Consider the following 19,115-nt stretch of genomic DNA (forward strand, 5'->3'; position numbering starts at 1 on the left):
CCAGGGGTCAAAGGGTAGTATAGGTCCCAGGGCGAAACGTGGATTGGTACCCACGATGGAGCATAAAACCTGGGAAATGCCTGCTGAACCAACACCAACAGCTCTGTTACCAAACCTAATCTCCACCTCCACGTGGTGACTGTTGGGAGCTCTTTCTTAACGAAAAGCTGCAGACGGAGAAGGATGAAGGCGAGTCTTACGCGCCTAAAAACAAGACAAATTGTACCAACTGGTCCTCCAGGTTGGGGGTTGGGTAGGGCTGACAACCCTACACGGAAAACAACTTGTTATAAAGCCGCAACAGGAGCCTCGGACTGGACGGATTACACAACGACGAACCCGGCAATGACAACGGAATAACGATTTGCGCATGTTCTCATGGAACATGCGCTCCCTGTACAGAGATGAAGCTGCTGAGCAGCTAGCTGATATCTTGTCCCAATATAGGGCTGATGTAACAGCGTTATAGGAGATGCGTTGAACAGGCACCGGTTTCCTGGAGAAGAGCCGCTACACCATATATTACAGTGGCCATCCAATAAACCATGTGCTCGGAGTAGGTTTCCTAGTCAGCCAAAAAATGAAACCTGATGTTATTGGCTTTGAAAACATAAGCGAACGGCTATGCACTCTGCGCTTGCGAGGGAAGTTTAGAAATATAAGCTTCATTAACGTTCACGCCCCTACAGAGACTGTAGAATCGGAGAAGGATACCTTCTACGAGGCAGTAGAACGAACCCTCGAAGCCTGTCCCAGATATGATATCAAAATCATACTTGGGGATTTTAACAGCCAAGTAAGGAAGGAGCCCATATTCAGGTGATACGCTGGCTCCCATAGGTCACACCAAAATACAAATGATAACGGATTGCGGATTATTCAATTAGCAGTGTCACACAAAATGATTGTTGGAAGTACCTGATTTGCGCGGAAAGCGGTTCACAAACATACATGGACCTCTCCAGACGGGACCACTTTCAACAAAATTGACCACGTGTTGATCGAACACCACCACCTTTCAGCCTTGATGAATGTCAGAACATATAGGGGGGCCAGTATAGATTCGCATCACTATCACGTTGGCATGGTGCTCCAAGCTCGAATAACAACTCCACCCAGAATCCCCTCTGACAATCAGGTGAGAGTTAACACTGAAGCCATCCATAACACAGCCTTCCGTGATACCTAGAAGAGGGAAATGGATACCGCAATAATCGCGGTCAACAGAGGACCTGGAGATGAAGCATCAACAAATGATCTTCACAACCACCTCAAGAACGTTATCATTGATACGCCAACAAACATACTTGGCTTCAGCCGCAAAAGTAGTCGGAGCGGCTGGTTTGACGATGAATGTAAGCTAGCAACGGAACGGAAAAATGCCCCATACCGAGTAATGTTGCATTCTCAAAGAACGCGGGCACGCGCAGAGATTTATCACGAACTCCGTCGAGCGGAGAAGCGACTTTATAGACGGAAAAAGGAAGCCTGGGAGAACCAACAAGTCTGTGAACTAGAAAAGTACAGGGAGCAACCGCACCAGGCGCCGAAGTTTTAGCAAAGAGTTAGCAAGATGAAGCCTTATACACCTCGATGCTCATCCGGCTGAGACAAAGAGGGAAATCTGATTTCCGACAGAATAGTCATATTGGAGCGATGGATTGAGTACTTTGATGAGCTACTGAACAACCAGAACATCGGCAAGTTGGAGGTCCCGCCAACTGAAGACGACGGACAATTACTGCCACCATCAAGTATAGGAGAAACAGTCCACGCAATTTATCGGCTAAAAAATCATAAGTCGCCATGAATCGATGGAATTACAGCTGAATTGGTTAAATATGGAGGCGACCAGTTACACCAAGTGGTTCATCAAATTGTGCTCAAGGTATGGGACAGCGAATCAATGCCTGACGATTGGCAACGAGGCATTATATGTGTCATACATAAAAAGGCAGATATCACACAGTGTAGCAATTATAGAGGTATCACTTTGCTGACTACCATCTACAAGATATTTTCCGCTATCTTGCTAGGCCGGATAGCCCCATACGCCCAGAACATCATTGGCCCATACCAAAGAGGCTTCACTCCTGGCAAATCAGCAACAGATCAGATTTTCTCTCTGCGGCAAGCGATGGAAAGACTGTTGGAATATGGGCAACAGTTGCACCATCTATTCATCGACTTTAAAGCCGCCTATGATAGCATAGCCAGGGTAAAACTGTACATGGCCATGAGAGAATTCGGTATCCCGACGAAATTAATAAGACTGACTAGACCATTCGACATCAACAACGGTCTACGGCAAGGGGATGCTCTATCATGCTTCCTCTTTAACCTGGCCCTCGAGAAAGTGATCCGTGACGCTGAGGTAAATACAAGAGGTACGATCCTCTTTAAGTTCACCCAAGTACTGGCCTATGCTGACGATATCGACATCATGGGAAGAACGACCCGAGACGTACAAACTGCCTTCATCCAGATTGGGCAGGCGGCGCGAGATCTTGGGCTGCACTTCAATGAAGGCAAGACAAAGTATATGGTGGCAACGTCAGCACCGAAGACGAATCAACCAACAACATCAAACCGCACTGGTCAAACACAAACACGAAGAAGAATAAGGATAGGAGAATACAACTTTGAGACCGTTGACAATTTCTCCTATCTAGGGTCGAAAATCACAACCGATAACAGCTACGATGATGAAATCCGCGTATGGTTGCTGTCAGCCAACAGAGCCTATTTCAGCTTACAAAGATTGTTCCGTTCGAAACGCCTCACCATAGGGTCAAAGCTCTTACTGTACAAGACAATGATCTTGCCAGTCCTCATGTATTCCTCGGAGACTTGAGTTCTTAGCAAGAAGAATTGCGAAATCTTGGCCGCGTTCGAGAGAAGAATCCTCCCAAAAATGTTTGGCCCCCTACATGAGGATGGACGATTCCGTAGCCTGCATAACGATGAAATCTATGAACGATACCATGACCGGTAGTGGATAAAATCCGGCTCACTAGGTTACGTTGGGCGGGTCACTTAATCCGTATGGATGAGGATGACCCCACCCGGAAAGTCTATAAGGGCAGTATCTATGGTAGAAAAAAAGACGAAGTAGCCCCTGCCTAAGATGGAGCGATGGCGTAGGTCAGGACGCCAGACAGCTTTTAGGGATATCGAATTGGTGGACCTCGGCGCAAAACCGGGATGTCTGGAGTTCCTTATTAAGGCAGGCCTAGACTGGATACCGGTTGTTGTGCCGTTGATGATAATGATGAAAAGCAAAAGGTTTAGAAGTTGTAGTTCTAGTGGAGGTGTTCAAAGGGGCAGAATATGCACATACCAAACAATTGATTAAGTTGAATGGTTCAGTGGAGTGAGAGACAGCAATTACCCCACAGGCGAACCAATATTGAAAGAAAAGGCTCTGGGATTCACAGAAACCTTAAATTGCCATGCGATTAAAATCTACATTGAATTTATGAAGAAAATGTATCTGGAGGTAGTGCTGCAATCAAAAAGGGGTAGATAATTTCGACCTAATGAAGATATAAACAAAAGCAGTCTTTTTTGCAAGTGCTTACCAAACAGCAGTTTAATGCTAAATCGAGGAACGAGCTGACAGAAAGCATAGCAAAGCAAGCCGAAGTCTTCAATAATAGAGAGAAGTAACAAATATCATTGTTTTCAACGAAAAAATTGCCTGCCTGCCGACTATGGAACCGGCCAGGGATGACAGGGAATAAGCTGGGCAAGAATATAATGGCAAAATTCAATCAAAGAGTCATGGAAATTATCAAAACTTCTAAATGCATTATCAGAAACATATGTAGGTTAAAAAAATATTTGTAACTTTTGAAAAATCGAAAAATCAGTCCGCACTCAAGATGCCGCACCTACCGTAATCGCCAATTTTTGGGAAGTTCTTGATAAATTTGAGTGGGGTGGCTTTCAACGGTACTGTACTGTGTCCAGATTAAAGACGATCCCTGGTAGCTATTATTTTTGATGAACCTCAAACCGTTTGTCAAATTGCAAGAAACGAGGTCGATGGTGAGAATGATAATGAGAGTGATAATGACGCTGCAATAAAAGTACCCGATATGGAAGAAATCAACCAATCTATCGCTAATTTGCAAATAATTTTGTCAATGCCTAATGTACTGGGTGGAGTACAATATTCTTTTCACCGAAAAGACAAAAGACAGAAGCAGAGATTCATATGGTATATGCGTTGATGTAATTGTAATTTTTAATTTCTTAAGGGGTTGTTTTAGAGTTATAATCCGCAATTATGCATTTTTGCCGATTTTAACAAACACAAAATTTAAATAAAAGTCGAGTCGAGGATAGGGAAAGTGGCCTGTCTTAGTTCCTACACTGGACAGGTTGGTCATTAGTTGGCTCCAAGCCGATTCTGACCTTCTTTAGGATAGAGTTCTGCTGACTTCATGCCGAAGGCTCTATTTTAGGAAAGGCGTAGCAACTGCAGTTGGCTCTGAGCCAAGGGTAGTTGCTACACTTTTGTCCAATGTACCTGTGCTTATCAGGCGGGGGTTCTTGGACATTTCATAGGTAGATTTTGGCCCACTCCAGATTGTACAAATCTATACGTAACCAAAGGTCATGGTCGTACATAACAGAAAAGATTAGTAAAGAACTCTTTTCTAGATAATGTTCTTCTTTTCATTTGGTCTAGGAGTAGTGACAGTACGGGGTAAAATGCGAGAGACTGAGGGCTACCCATACGAGTATAGAGGCTAGAGAAGCTAGCAAAAGCTTTAAATGTACTGCCCCACTTTGGGAAAGTGGTCCCAAGGTGCATGATGCAGTACATAACATAGCACATGTTATTAAAAAGAAATAAAAGCTTGCATCCTTTGGATGAAAATTTGAATGTTACAAAAAAAAAAATTAAATGGCGCTAGCAATAGGATGTCTCGATATTTTTTGCAGTAACCAAAGACAAGCTGCTGGAGATCTACGGTGGAATAGGCGAAAGTGCAGATCCGGGCCTGGACGACACATCAAATTGTTTTAAGTGTGCAGAGGGGATGTTTCTTACAGCGGTAGTAGCTGATACTGTTGCCTGAGGCTGGTAAACCTCCAGGTGAACCATCATTGTACACAACCAAGGACTGTTTTTCATATAATATGTGAAAAGATGCATTTCATGCAAAGGGTTGTATTACTAAATGTTACGTAGTAATGACCTGGGCGTGGAAAATGCACTCATTTCGGTCACTTGAAGCAAAAAATATCTTGGACGATTGACCTTCCCACCTATCACGCTGCTAAAGATATTACGTCCGCATTCGAATTGCGAATCATGCTATCACTTTCAAGTCTTCAAATGTGTACTTGGGGGTGATCATAGACGCGAAGCTTAGTTATATGCAACACGTGCACTATTAACTTTTCAAATGCATCCATCCCAGCATCATATTCTGTACTTCACTCACTCCTATTGAGTCAAATTTCGCAAGAGCTAAAGGAAGAATATGATTTGTGCTGGACTGATCCCTTTCAGCACCTTCTCATTTTTTCGTTTCTCCGACTTTAAACTAAGATTGATTGGATGTTCGATTGAATCATGAAGCTTACATCATCGTCCTCGAGCAAAGCTATAAAATAAATTATAAACGCAAAGGCGAAGAAAATATATAATAATTTGGACAAAGTCCGATAAGGTTTTTATGAGGTACCCTCAATGGATATCTAGCCAATTAAATTATCGTAAAATCTTAGCACTGGCAAAGCTTCCTTTATCCCCAACGATATCCAGGCTAATGCTAATGGCGACAAATTATCGAAGCGGCAGCATCTGTTACTTTCGAGAGAAGAATATCCTCGTTTATTCGCGCCTGTTATTTTAACGCTTTAAATTATCCAATGAGTCCTGAAACTATTTAATGAAGTTTGCTTAATGATTCTTAAATGACTTGGTATTATTGTCGGAAAGTGATTTCCCCGCCACAGCATTACCCACCATGGAGTTGTCGTCCTTTCTCGTTGTGTGACCTATTCACTGCTACTCCCGCAATCCGATCAACACGTCGACAGGTATCTTCATTTGTTATACTCCGATTATACATTTGGCCACGATGCTACGAGCTTAGTCTCGGTGTTTGTGGAAAGATTATTAATTCCATTGAATTCTTCCACATTTTCTAGCGAAGGTAACATGAAAACTGTCTCCGTAACGTGAAGGAAAATACCGATGATAAGACGCAATCCTGGCGGACGTCGTTCTGGGGAAATTTAGGAAACCCATCTGGACCAGCCCCGGTATTGGCGTCAAGTTTATAAATACAGAACTCAACCAAAGAAGGAATAAGAAGAGGAATGGCGAGCGACTCAGTATATTTTGCTCCTAAAAGAGTTGCAGAAGAGGCAAGTTATTTGAGAGTAAATACAGAAAAGAAACAAGTCGGGAAACCGGAAGCTGGACGCTTCAGGTACGAAAGGTTTTGTGTATTTCTTAGTACGTAGCACGTAATATATCCATATATTAAGTGAGAGTATCCACTTTCGGGTGATATTGACATTGATAGTCTTCAATTTTCAAAGAAGCAATAGATTTGAGGTATTATAACTTTGTTAGTAATAGTGCGATTTCCACGAAACTTGGTGAGATGCTCTATATTATAACCTATGTCACTGCCAAATTGCATGGTACTAGGATGGACTTAAGGGGGGTTTCTAATCAATTACAAAAAATTGTAGTAATATACTATTATTAACTTTATTTAAACAAATATCGGCATGGAAGGTATTTCGGAGCCCAGGCACCATATAGTGGCAGCCTCCTGATTTTTTTCAGATTTTTCGGCTTGGTAGTTTCTGAGAATGGCCCCCTTAAAGAAGTGATCACTTTCGACCCCCCGCGCTCCCCACCCTTCCAATGAATGTCAAAACTAAGATCGGCTTTGAAAAGTACTAATCGAGACCTTTCATTTGATACCCCACATGACTATATTTGATGAAAAAAAATTTTACACCGCCCTTTTGCATGTATGGGGACCCCCCTTAAATTCGACGTAAAAGGATGTAATTCACTGTATGCGTGAGCGTTCACAGTTCCCACCTTTCTACCAAATTTGGTCTCAATCGCTATAACCGTCTCCGAGAAAAATGCGTGTGACGGACAGACAAACAGACAGACAGACAGACAGACAGTAAACCGAGTTTAATAAGGTTTTGTGTTTACACAAAACTCCAAAGATCAGATCAGACTGATGAATGATGATGATGATTTCATAGTTCCCATATGTACACCAAATTTCGTTCGTTTCATTCTATTTTAATATCGGTTTTGTTTTACACACAAGTTTAAAAATTAGCGAGATCACATACCTTTTGTATTGAGTTTTGCGTCTAGTAAAGCCTTTATTCTCCCTACCATGCTGTCAATAAGATCCTTGGACACATTTGGGGGAATGTCCTGCAATAGAGGGCATACTTTTGCCTAAAGCTCTTCCTTACTTCTCGTCTCTCCAATAACCGATCCACCGGTGTTGTATGACTTTGAGACTGAGGGCCACTGAAGAATTTTGATATTATTATTTTCAAATCTTAGGCTTAGAATCATTGCCTTGCTGGAAGACAATGTCCGCAGCTGACTTTTCTCTAGATGCTGGGAGTCCGGCTCTCAAAATATCAATAAACGAAGTTGCGGCCGCCTTTTCGAAGATTCTGTGAATTATTCCATCACCTTTGCCCATCATACTTCCTCATATCACTATGAAATCTCCGTCGAATTTCAGGGTTAACTTTATATGCCGTGGCTGCAATTTCCCACTTGTAATTTTTGCATGCCCACTTGCGACCACTCGATGTCAAACGGTTGTTTTTGGATTCGTCGAACCACAACTCCTTTCCCAATCTTGGACAGTCCATTGCGAATACATTTCTTGTGAAATGTAGGTGTTGCTACCTATGCTTTGCTGATAGTCAGGGTCTTTGACTTTTGCCTTTCCTCGAAAAAGAAGGCTTCGCAAGGTTCTCCGAATTGTTTCAGATAATATGGCCATACTCATGTCTGAACTGGTGGAGCATATGGTGAAAGATTTTTTATATTTTTGCGGATTTAACTTATTAAACCCATGGAGACGCTTGTCAAAGGTGAGATTCGCCAACGTAAGTCAAATTTTTTCCGAGTATTTTATGCACTTCTTCGCTTTCGCTCGAAGCTCACAAAAGTGAATACGCTTGTTGTCAACACAAATCAGTAATGCAAAAATAAACATTTAAAGAATCTCACGAGGCATCATTAATGTGTTGAAACTGACTCCATAGATTTTGAGTGATTTTAGCTACACATTTACATCAAATACTGATGGCATTTGTCACTCGGTAAAATCATGATCGGCTTTATGAGTTAATGTAATCGGGAAAATTTTTTTAACGATATGATAGAGAGTTGAAAAAACGGTGAAAAAACTTCATTCAGTCTAGTACAAATGAAAATTGAAAAGGCCAACACCTCTAAAATTATTTAAATGAATTTTAACACTTTCTTTGGAGATGCAGTAAACTTAAACTCTATTATTGTGGGGCAGCCGTTATTGTAATTTGTGATATTTTTTAAAAATGAGTAAAGCAACTTTAACTAGGATGCGCTTAATGGGTTATTTTGATTAAGTCAACCACATTTTAGCAATTTTAGTTTCTTAATTATATTCCAGAATTTTTTTTTTATACGCAGAAGCTTTCTTAAAAAGAAGATGGTCTCTGATAATACTTGCCACCCATTTGGCGTTAACTTATGGAAATAGTTCGTGAAAAAAAATAAAAAGAAATCCAATTTGTGACCTTTGTGATACATTATCAGATCCATTTGAATTTGAACCCACAGTTTCAGTATATACATTAACTGGAAATAAGTATGAATTTTTGCGGCTTGAAGGCTAAAGATATCATTTTGGATTTTTAACTTTACCATCTAACATGATAGTGTATTATATCATCATCATCACCATTATCAGCGGCGTAACAACCGGTATCCGGTCTAGACCTGTCTTAATAAACCGGGATCCTAGTATTGCGCCGAGGTCCATCAATTTGATATCCCTAAAAAGTGTCTGGCGCCTACGCCATCGTTCCATCTTAGCCAGAGTCTGACTTTTCGGGCTGGATTATCCTCATCCATATGGATTAAGTGATCCGCCCACCGCAACCTATTGAGCCGGATTTTATCCACAACCTGACGGTCATGGTATCGCTCATAGATTTCGTCGTTATGTAGGCTACGGAATCGTCCATCTTCATGTAGGGGGCCAAAAATTCTTCGGAGGATTTTTCTCTCGAACGCGGCCAAGAGTTCGCAATTCTTCTTGCTAAGAACCCAAGGCTCTGAGGAATACATGAGGATTGGCAAGATCATTGTCTTGTACAGTAAGAGCTTTGACCCTATGGTGAGTCGTTTCGAGCGGAACAGTCTTTGTAAGCTGAAATAGGCTCTGTTGGCTGACAACAACCGTGCGCGGATTTCATCATCGTAGTTGTTATCGGTTGTGACTTTCGACCCTAGATAGGAGAAATTATCAACGGTCTCAAAGTTGTATTCTCCTGTCTTTATTCTTCCCGTTTGACCAGTGCAGTTTGATGTTGTTGGTTGGTTGATTTTCGGCGCTGACGTTGCCACCATATATTTTGTCTTGCCTTCATTGATGTGCAGCCCAAGATCTCGCGCCACCTGCTCGATCTGGATTAAGGCAGTTCTATACGTGAATATAAATGTGAAATTTCAGAAGTTTTTTTTTAATATGCAAATTTTATGTGTTTTTTGTAACTTTAACCCTTTTGACAATCCTTTATCTTCGACATAGCCTTTTGACAATATTTTTCTTGTATTGTGCGGCACTGAATGTCCACAAAAGAATTGTTTCATACATTTACTATGAGAGTATTCATACTATCCAGCATCAGGCGCTCTGTATCCAGCACGGAGCGTGTCAGACACGGCATCGGCAGAAATCAAGCTTTTCTGCTTGAATTTGTATGGCGGATGAAAATTAGTGCGCATGTACGCCGATCCGCGAATTTCAGTGGGACTTTATGCAAATATTTCGTTCTTGAATCAATGATTTAATCAATGCAAACTAATGAAAAATGAATGTATGTAAAATTAGTATGGTTTTTATCGACAAATGCAACTACCATTCTTTTTGAATAACATTGCAATCAAGCTAATTTTAAATGCACAGCTGAAAAAGGGACAAATTTGGCGTAATAATACTTTTTTTTTCGAAATTACAAATCAAAATCATGGAACCACCTCATTTTTGCGAATATTATACTTGACGTTTTGAGAGGTACATTTTGATATAGATTGATCTCCAACGGAACAATTCCTAAACTCATGCGCATTTGTACATTTCTTTCCCCCGGTCCCCGGTCCTACTGGGAAGCTTTCTAGCACGGGAAAAATATTTTTAGGAAGAATTTTGACCTGAGTTGTGTCGTGTTTGTGCGGATACGGAACGCCTGCTATTGGATAGTTTGAATACTCTGACAGTAAATCTCGCCATGTTATTTACATAGCATGTTGGTCCTAAGTCCAGGTAAAGGAGGAGGTTTGAGGCAACGTATTTTGTACAATTCGCAGTAAAATAAAAATAAAATTCTGAGATCAAGGAAAGACATATAAAAAATATAGTTAGAGTTATTCTACTATACTAAATCCTAACAAATCTTCTTTGGTAACAGGCCCGCGGCAGGCCCACCAAGTAAATTCATCCAATGTCATTAAAAACAAAAGGATCGCTTTGAGTAATAGACCTTGGAAAATTGCTAGGTCGTCCACCTCAGTCGACGAAACAGGCCGGGCCCCGGTCCTGTCGAGAAATGGACAAGGGTTTTTGACGCATTGGCGGAGCCAGAACGTAATTAATCCGAGCAAAATAAATACGTGCAGTAAAACGCAAATCGACTATATTTTTATAAGACGCCGACATTTTACCACCACCACTGACAGCAAAGCAGTTCCCTATGAAAACATCGCACCTCATCATCGGCCGTTGATTGCCGTCTTGCGAATCAAGCCACCGGTAAAAGAGCTTGAGGAACGCATTGGCCCGCCACGTATTAAGTGGTGGGAACTTGAGAAGAAAGAAGAGATAATCTCACTTACGCGATTACCAAACATTACGAACGTGGAAGAGTCGGGGAACCAAGTTAAAGACACGATCTAAAAGGCGGCCTATGCAACTTTCGGGGCCACCAAGTCAGGTAAGCGGTTCATCAACCGAGATACTTGGCTTTGGAGTGACGATATTCAAATAAAGGTCCGTGAAAACAAACGCCTGTACCACAAATTTCTCGACAATAAACCACTGGCCAATTAGCAAATTTATAAGAATGCAAACCGGAAAGCAAAGAAAGCGACTGCTGACACCCGTGTGGTCAACTATAAAGACCTCTACAATAAACTGGGCATTCGGGATGGCGAGAGAGAACTGTATCAACTTATCAAAACGTAACAACAACAGCAGGGTACAACAGGGTATTGAACACTTCTGTTGTTCTTTTGCTTACCGACCGTCGAGCCATAATGGATAGATGGCCAGAATACATATTTCGAGTAGATTTCAATGGAAAGAATTGTTCATTCTCCACTTCCACAACCATTGTCGACATTTGGAGTAGTTCCACCTGTCAGTGAAGTCGAGGAAGCAATAAAAAATAAAACAAATCGGGAAACCGGAAACTGGGCGCTTCAGGTATGAAAGGTTTTGTTTGCTTTTTCTGTGAGTATATTTGAGTGAAGAACTATTCCATTTGTACGTAGCCCGTTATGTATATGCGTTTAGCATGTTTGACTACCCACTTTAGTGTGATAATGATATTCAGTTGCAGTAAATTTACACGGTAAAGTCAACTTTGAGCTACTGTAACTTTGTTACTAATAGTATGATTTTGATCAAACTTAAGGATAATATGCTTCATATTATATTTTATACTATTACCAACTTTTTTGACTCTGGGATAAACTTGAAAGGGTTTTACTTAATTTCCCCAAAAATATGGTAATATACTATTATCAACTTGATTTGTATAGATATCGGTATGGAGAGTGTTTTGAGGCCTGGGGCCCATATAGAGGTAGCTTCATGTATTTTTTCAGATTTTTCGGTTGGGTAGTTTCTGAGAATGGGTCCTTTAAAGAAATCGTCACTTTCCACCTCGCACTCCCCGTGTTCCTAACAAATCTCAAAACTAAGACCGGTTTCGACAAGTACTTTCATTTGATACCCCACATGACTACATTCGGTGTAAAAATTTTTACAACCCCCTTTTACATGTATGGGGACTTGTTGTTGTTGCTTGAGATATTGAATTCAATTTGATTTTAACAGAAAATATTTTACTTAAAATAAAAAATCATTTACAAATTAATTAATAAAGTAAAATAAAGTGTTTATCACAGGTTGTTTGCCGACTAAGGGAGCAGATCTCTTTAAAGAGGTGCTTCAAATGCCTAGTGTTTGGACACTTCGCGAAGGCATGCACTAGCGGCATCGATCGGTCCGATCGATGTCGGAGGTGTGGGGAGAAAGGACTTATTGCCAAGGAGTGCAATAGAGACCCCAAATGCATTTTGCGAGAAGGAAAGGAGGGACGGGATAACCGACATATTGCCGGAAGTGTAAATGCCCGGGATTTAGGAAGGCGTTAACTGCTGTGAAAAAATGAGGTTAATACAAATAAACCTTAATCTTGCAGGGCCGCACAAGATTTGCTTGTACAGACCCCTTACGAATCCGCGATGGAGGTTGCTATCATTAGTGAACCGTACAGAAATCTCTACGGTGGTGTATGGGTCACAGATTCGACTGGTGGAGCGGCGATATGGGCGTGCGGTCGTCAAGCCATACAATATAGCATGCGCCAGGCGGCTAGTGGTTTGTGTGGGCAAAAATAAGCGGTATATTCGCATACAGCTGCCACGCTCCGTCGAGCCTCACACTTGCTGAGTTTGAAGACCTGTTAGACGATCTTGTTCACGACGCAAGGGGACGAGGCCCAAAGGTACTAGCCGGTGACTTTAATGCGTGGGCTATCGAGTAGGGCAGCAAAGAGACTAACGCAAGGGGCGGTGCTTATTAGAAGCATTTGCCAACGAAGGCAATGTAAACACTTATCGGAAAGGGGGAACTGGTTCAATTGTAGACTTTTGTGAGCCCTGCGCTGGCACGTGACATATCCCGGCAAGTTAGCGAGGACTTCACGTACAGCGAACACCAGGAAATCACCTTTGAACTAAGAACACCAGGGTGGTTTGCAAAAGCGATGGATGAGCAAACATTCATGGAAGTGTGGCTAGACCTGCCTAGCAAAGCAGGCACCTCCACGGATAGAGCTCACCATGTTACACAAGGCATCTCTAAGGCATGTGACGCGTCGATGCCTAGGAGATGCTCATTGCCCACTACAAGACCCAATTATTGGTGGAATAGTGAACTTGCCAGCCTTCGATCGATTTGCCACAGAGCCAGACGAACGGCTCAGAGGGCAATAGGTAGGATCGATCAAGGGCAAAGGAAGCATGCCTATAGAGAAGCTCGCAAGAACCTCAAGCTCGCCATCCAGCAGAGTAAGAGGGAATGTTTTGAGGAGCTCTGTTTGGAAGCGGATATAAATCCGTGGGGTAGCGCCTATAAAATCGTGACAGGACGATTCAGAGGCCGATCATCTCCGCAGATCACGTGCCCTACGCTCTTGTTGAAAATAATCCAGGGGTTATTTCCCCAGCAAGAAGGGGGTACTGACACCTCCCAGCGCCCCCTGAATGTGACGCCGATTCCACTAGTCACCAGGGACGAGCTAATAGAGATCTGCAGTCGAATAGGCGACAGTAAAGCCCCGGGTCTTGACGGCATACCGAATAAGGCCCTCAAGCTTTCCGTCAAATGTAGACCGGATATGTTCGCGGAGCTGTTCGAAACGTGCATGTCCGAGGGTATCTTTCCTGCACCGTGGAAGCGGCAGAAGCTGGTGCTGCTGCCTAAGGCTGGCAAACCGCCAGTGGAACCGTCCTCCTATAGATCCATATGTCTTCTAGACACTATGGGGAAAATGTTGGAGCGGGTTATTTATAATAGACTACTCCCAGTCGTCGAGAGCCAAGGGGGCCTTTCAGATAGGCAGTATGGGTTCCGTAAAGCCAGATCAACCATTGATGCCATCAAAATGGTTACTGGCTTGGCCGAAAATGCAATTCACGGAAGGGGTTGTACTAGCAAATATTGTGTGGTGGTGACCCTGGATGTGAGAAATGCATTCAACTCGGCCAATTGGAATCTTATTCGAAAGTCTCTGGCGACGATTGATGTTCCCACCTACCTCGCTGCTATTATCGATAGTTATTTGCATGAGCGAACACATTGGTATAATACCGATGATGATCCCAAGGAGTACGTTGCCTCCGCGGGTGTTCCACAGGGCTCTGTACTGGGTCCACAACTGTGGAACATCATGTATAATGATGTGCTTAACCTTCCGGTTCCGGAGGAGGCCACGGTGGTGGGTTACGCCAATGATATAGCACTGGCTGTCATCGCAAAGCATCTTGAGGATGCTGAGTTGTACTTAAGCGAAGCAATCAGTGTTGTTAAGGCTTGGTTAGAGAGTGCTGGACTAGCACTCGCGGAGGAAAAGACGGAAGCGGTGCTCATCACTAAGCGCCACAAAAGAAATTATGCCTGCATTAGAATCGGGAATCGTATCATAATTTCGAAGCCGGCCATCAAATACAAATACTCGAGTATGGCTCTGGCAATGATGCCGAACGTAGGAGGACTGCGGCATACTTGCAGGCTGCTCATAGCGAGGGTGGGGAGTTCTATCATGCTGCATGCAGTCCCAGTTTGGGGAAACGCGCTGACGCTTTTAGGCAATGCATATAACCTGAGCGGATAGCTGAGTGGTTAGAGCACAAGGCTGTCGTACGGAAGGTCGCGGTTTAAATCTCACTGGTGGCAGTGGAATTTGAATCGTGATTTGACGTCGGATACCAATCCACTCAGCTGTGAATGAGTACTTGAGTAAAATCAGGGTAATAATCTCTTATTTACAGGAGAACAGGCTTAAAGGTGTGTTCTGCCTTCAGGACCGTCTCAAAGAATGCAGCGTTCGTCATCTCGGGAATGATGCCGATTGACATCCTGGCAACCGAAATGTTGAACATTTAGATCTCTTTTGCATCTGATACGTAACGAATAGAATATAAATAGGACTTAATTCAGTCGTCAGGCTCACGGCCATGCTATCCAGTGGACCTTCCGACGCCAAGCTGTTGCTGCACCGACGACAATCGTAGAAACAGGGCATTACTTTTAATGTGTCTCGGGCGGTTCGAAAAACAAGTGTGTAAGTGGGATAAACATATATAGAGTTAAGTTTTCTACAAAGGATGAGCTTTAGAAAAAATATTCCGAACAGAGGGAGAGGTAGAGATGGATTGCAATTGAATAGTTTATTCTGATTTAATAAAATGGCGGAAAGGGAGCTTGACATTTAGATTACCAAATCACATGATTTTTGTGAATTTTCCATCTTCTCGTCGCCCTTTTGAATAAATTGTATGTTAATTAGTTTAAAATTATGAGTATGTAGAAACCTACAATGACATTGTTTTTGCTTCTGGAAATACATATTCTTAAGAGGTGTAAACAAACTAAAATATTGTATGATTAAATTACATAAAACCCTTGAACTGTTACTGTACAAAACTAAAATAAAAATATTGGAATAAAATAATGTTACTCAAAATATTTTAAAAGCGCAATTAAGGAGCTATTCACAGCTGAGTTTTCGGGACGTTTGGCTGGGTCGGTGTCCCAGCAATTTTCATACAAATTTTCAAAGAGCACTTCCACTCGCTTTTTGTGCTTCGTAAACTTTTCTCGGAATATTTTTGTGAGTTCGTAATCTTCATCAATGGCTTCCGAATTTACTTTTATAATGACACTTTCAAAAAGAGTTTTCTTTACTTGACTAATGGCTGAAAATTGCTTGCTTCCAGAATTAGTGCATTTTTGAGGAGTCAAAGAATTGAATCTCTTACTAATGTTCGAAAACAGGATACTTAGTTTGTCTCTCCCCGTGGCAGGGGAGGTAGTTTTGTGACGATTTTGAAGTAGTTTTAAGGGCTTAGCAGTTTCGATGCAATGATCGAACTGTTCTGATCCGGAATGTCTACAGGGACAATTGTTGAGGGTTATTGGACTTAAAATATTTCTATTTTTGCACATCGATTTGTCGTCAGGGCGCATATTCTCTTTTACCACTTTATATACGACTGATTGGTTCTCCATTATCCAGAAATAGGGGTCCTTGCGCACTTTTAGTTGCCACATTGTGATACCCAGTGAATAGATGTCAGCCTTCGTAGTTGGTTGTTCATTTCTTAAAAGTTCGGGGGCCATATATCTGATAGTTCCCTACAATGAGACGTTACTATTTGTTATTTTGTCTGGTCAGAAAACAAAAATTTACTCGTGGAGATGTTTGCTTTTTACTACTGGCGGTGACCATCGAAGAGCCAAAGTCGCATAGTTTGCATTGATATAACTTTTCAGCCGGGCCCTTGCTTCCGAAAATTGCGACAAGGACATTTTTCGGTTTAACATCCAAATGAAGGAGATTTCGATCATGGCAGTAACAAAGCGCTTTTATGATGTCCGCAGATATTCTGTAATGACGATTTTAACACAACTTGAAGAAGTCTTTGCGGAGTAGAACACTAGATAACTGCAGAGGAGAGAATGTTTTTTTTTAAATCCTTACCGAATGATATGATACAGTGGTAGTTTCTGCCTTTCTAGGATGTGCTGCAGACATTGACCAGGAAATCGCTCCATAATCACAACTGCCTCCCTAGGACCGGAATCGATCTTTGTCGATACTGATGATGATACTCACTTATGAACTGTAAAATTTCTCTTTACCTTCAGGATTTCTATTATATTTTCATGATGCCAGCCCAGGATATTAGCTTCGTTTGCAATTGTCGATAGTTTTTCAGCGTTCAATTTATCAATAACTTTCACAGCAACTTGTTTATCTAGGGCAACAGCAGATTCTTAAATTGTCATTAGTACACAAATTTGGAAGGGTATACCTTTGTACACGGCTTTTATCACTGTTCCATACGACCCATGGCCTAAAATATTTCTATCAAATTGTTTTGGAAGGCCTTCCGCTAAAAATTCACGGCGTTGCGGTGAATCTACATTAATTGGTGAGCCTGGCACTGGGAGTGTTGCGACTTTGCTTGAAGATTAGGAACTATTTTTAGTGAGAAAATAAGAGAAAAGTGAAGTTTATTATTGTACAAACCTGAACATGCCTTCCAAATACTTCAAAAACATCAAATTCACCGAGAAAGATAACGAGCGAAAAGCAACGGGGTTTTCTTAATTCGCCTCCTTTTAGCGAACTTTGGTATTACCATATTTTATATTCTAATCATTTTACGGTCGCCACTTTGGTCATTCTATATTTTCCCAGATGTATTTTTAAAAAAATATTCATTGAATGCGGCCTTGAATGGAATCGTATAAATAAAAATTAAATAGCTTTCAACTACAACTTCCAACTCTTGTCAGAATTCGCAAGCGGGTATAAAACAACCTCCTTTTTACACCAAACCTTATTAGAATTGGTTTACTGTCTGTCTGTCTGCCTTTCACGCGCATTTTTCTCGGAAACGGTTACACCCGATGAACCCAAATCTGGTGGGAAGGTGGGGTCTGTGAACGCTCACGCATACAGTGGTTTCACGACTTGTTTGATATTGTCCTTACTTATTTATTTATGTATTTAATTTTAGTGGTCAAAGGGTAGTATAGATCCCAGGGCGAAACGTGGATTGGTACCCACGATGCAGCATAAAACCTGAGAAATGCCTGCTGAACCAACACCAACAGCTCTACTACCAAACCCTATCTCCACCTCCACGTGGTGACCGCTGGGAGCTCTTTCGTAACGAAAGGCTGCAGACGGAGAAGGATGAAGGCGAGTCTCCCGCGCCTAAAAACGGGACAAACTGTACCAACTGGTCCTCCAGGTTGGGGGTTGGGTAGGGCTGACAACCCTACACGGAAAACCGATGTTAGGGAGCCACGAAAGGAGCATCGGACAGGATGGATTTTACAATGACGAACCCGGCAACGACAACTGATTAACGATTTGCGCATTTTCTCATAGAACGTGCGCTCCCTGTACAGAGATAAAGCTGATGAGCAGCTAGCCGATACCCTGTCCCAATATAGGGCTGATATAACAGCGTTACAAGAGATGCGATGGACAGGCACCGGTTTCCTGGAGAAGAGCCACTACACCATATATTATAGCGGTCATCCAGTAAACCATGTGCTCGGAGTAGGTTTCTTAGTCAGCTAAAAAATGAAACCTGTTGTTACCGGCTTTGAAAACATAAGCGAACGGCTATGCACTCTGCGCTTGCGAGGGAAGTTTAGAAATATAAGCCTCATTAACGTTCACGTCCCTACAGAGGAGACTGCAGAGTCGGAGAAGGATACCTTCTACGAGGCAGTAGAACGAACCCTCGAAGCCTGTCCCAGATATGATATTAAAATCATACTTGGGGATTTTAAAGTCAAGTAAGGAAGGAGCCCGTATTCAGGCGATACGTTGGCTCCCATAGCTTACACGAAAATACAAATGATAAAGGACTGCGGATTATTCAATTAGCAGTGTCACACGAAATGGTTGTTGGAAGTACCTGATTTGCGCGGAAAGCTGTCCACAAACATACGTGGGCCTCTCCACACGGGACCACTTTCAACCAAATTGACCACGTGTTGATCGAACGCCGCCACCTCTCAGCCTTGAAGAATGTCAGAACATATAGGGGGGGGCCAATATAGACTCGGATCACTATCTCGTTGGCATGGTGCTCCGAGCTCGAATTATAATACTACCTAGAATCCCCTCTGACAATCAGGTGACAGTGAACACTGAAGCCATCCACAACACAGCCCTCCGCGACACCTATAACCGCAGTCGACAGACGACCTGGAGATGAAGCATCAACAAATGATCTTCACAATCACCTGAAGAACGTTATCATGGATGTGGCCACAAACATA

The 19,115-nt window shown here is 42.2% G+C and overlaps 1 protein-coding gene across 1 annotated transcript; it reads right to left on the reverse strand.

Annotated features, from left to right (window-relative positions):
* Positions 1-15,594: 15,594 nt before the first annotated feature.
* Positions 15,595-17,371, reverse strand: LOC119661577 (serine/threonine/tyrosine-protein kinase HT1). The gene is made up of 6 exons (XM_038070976.1): positions 17,341-17,371; positions 17,123-17,274; positions 16,950-17,065; positions 16,789-16,895; positions 16,498-16,693; positions 15,595-16,442 (listed from the first exon to the last, which is right to left on the reverse strand). The coding sequence occupies exons 1-6, from the start codon at positions 17,346-17,348 to the stop codon at positions 15,762-15,764; spliced, it is 1,260 nt and encodes a 419-aa protein (XP_037926904.1). The 5' UTR covers positions 17,349-17,371; the 3' UTR covers positions 15,595-15,761.
* Between the last annotated feature and the right edge of the window lie 1,744 nt (positions 17,372-19,115).

This window comes from Hermetia illucens, chromosome 1 (genome assembly GCF_905115235.1).
Source record: "Hermetia illucens chromosome 1, iHerIll2.2.curated.20191125, whole genome shotgun sequence".
Lineage (NCBI taxonomy): Eukaryota > Metazoa > Arthropoda > Insecta > Diptera > Stratiomyidae > Hermetia > Hermetia illucens.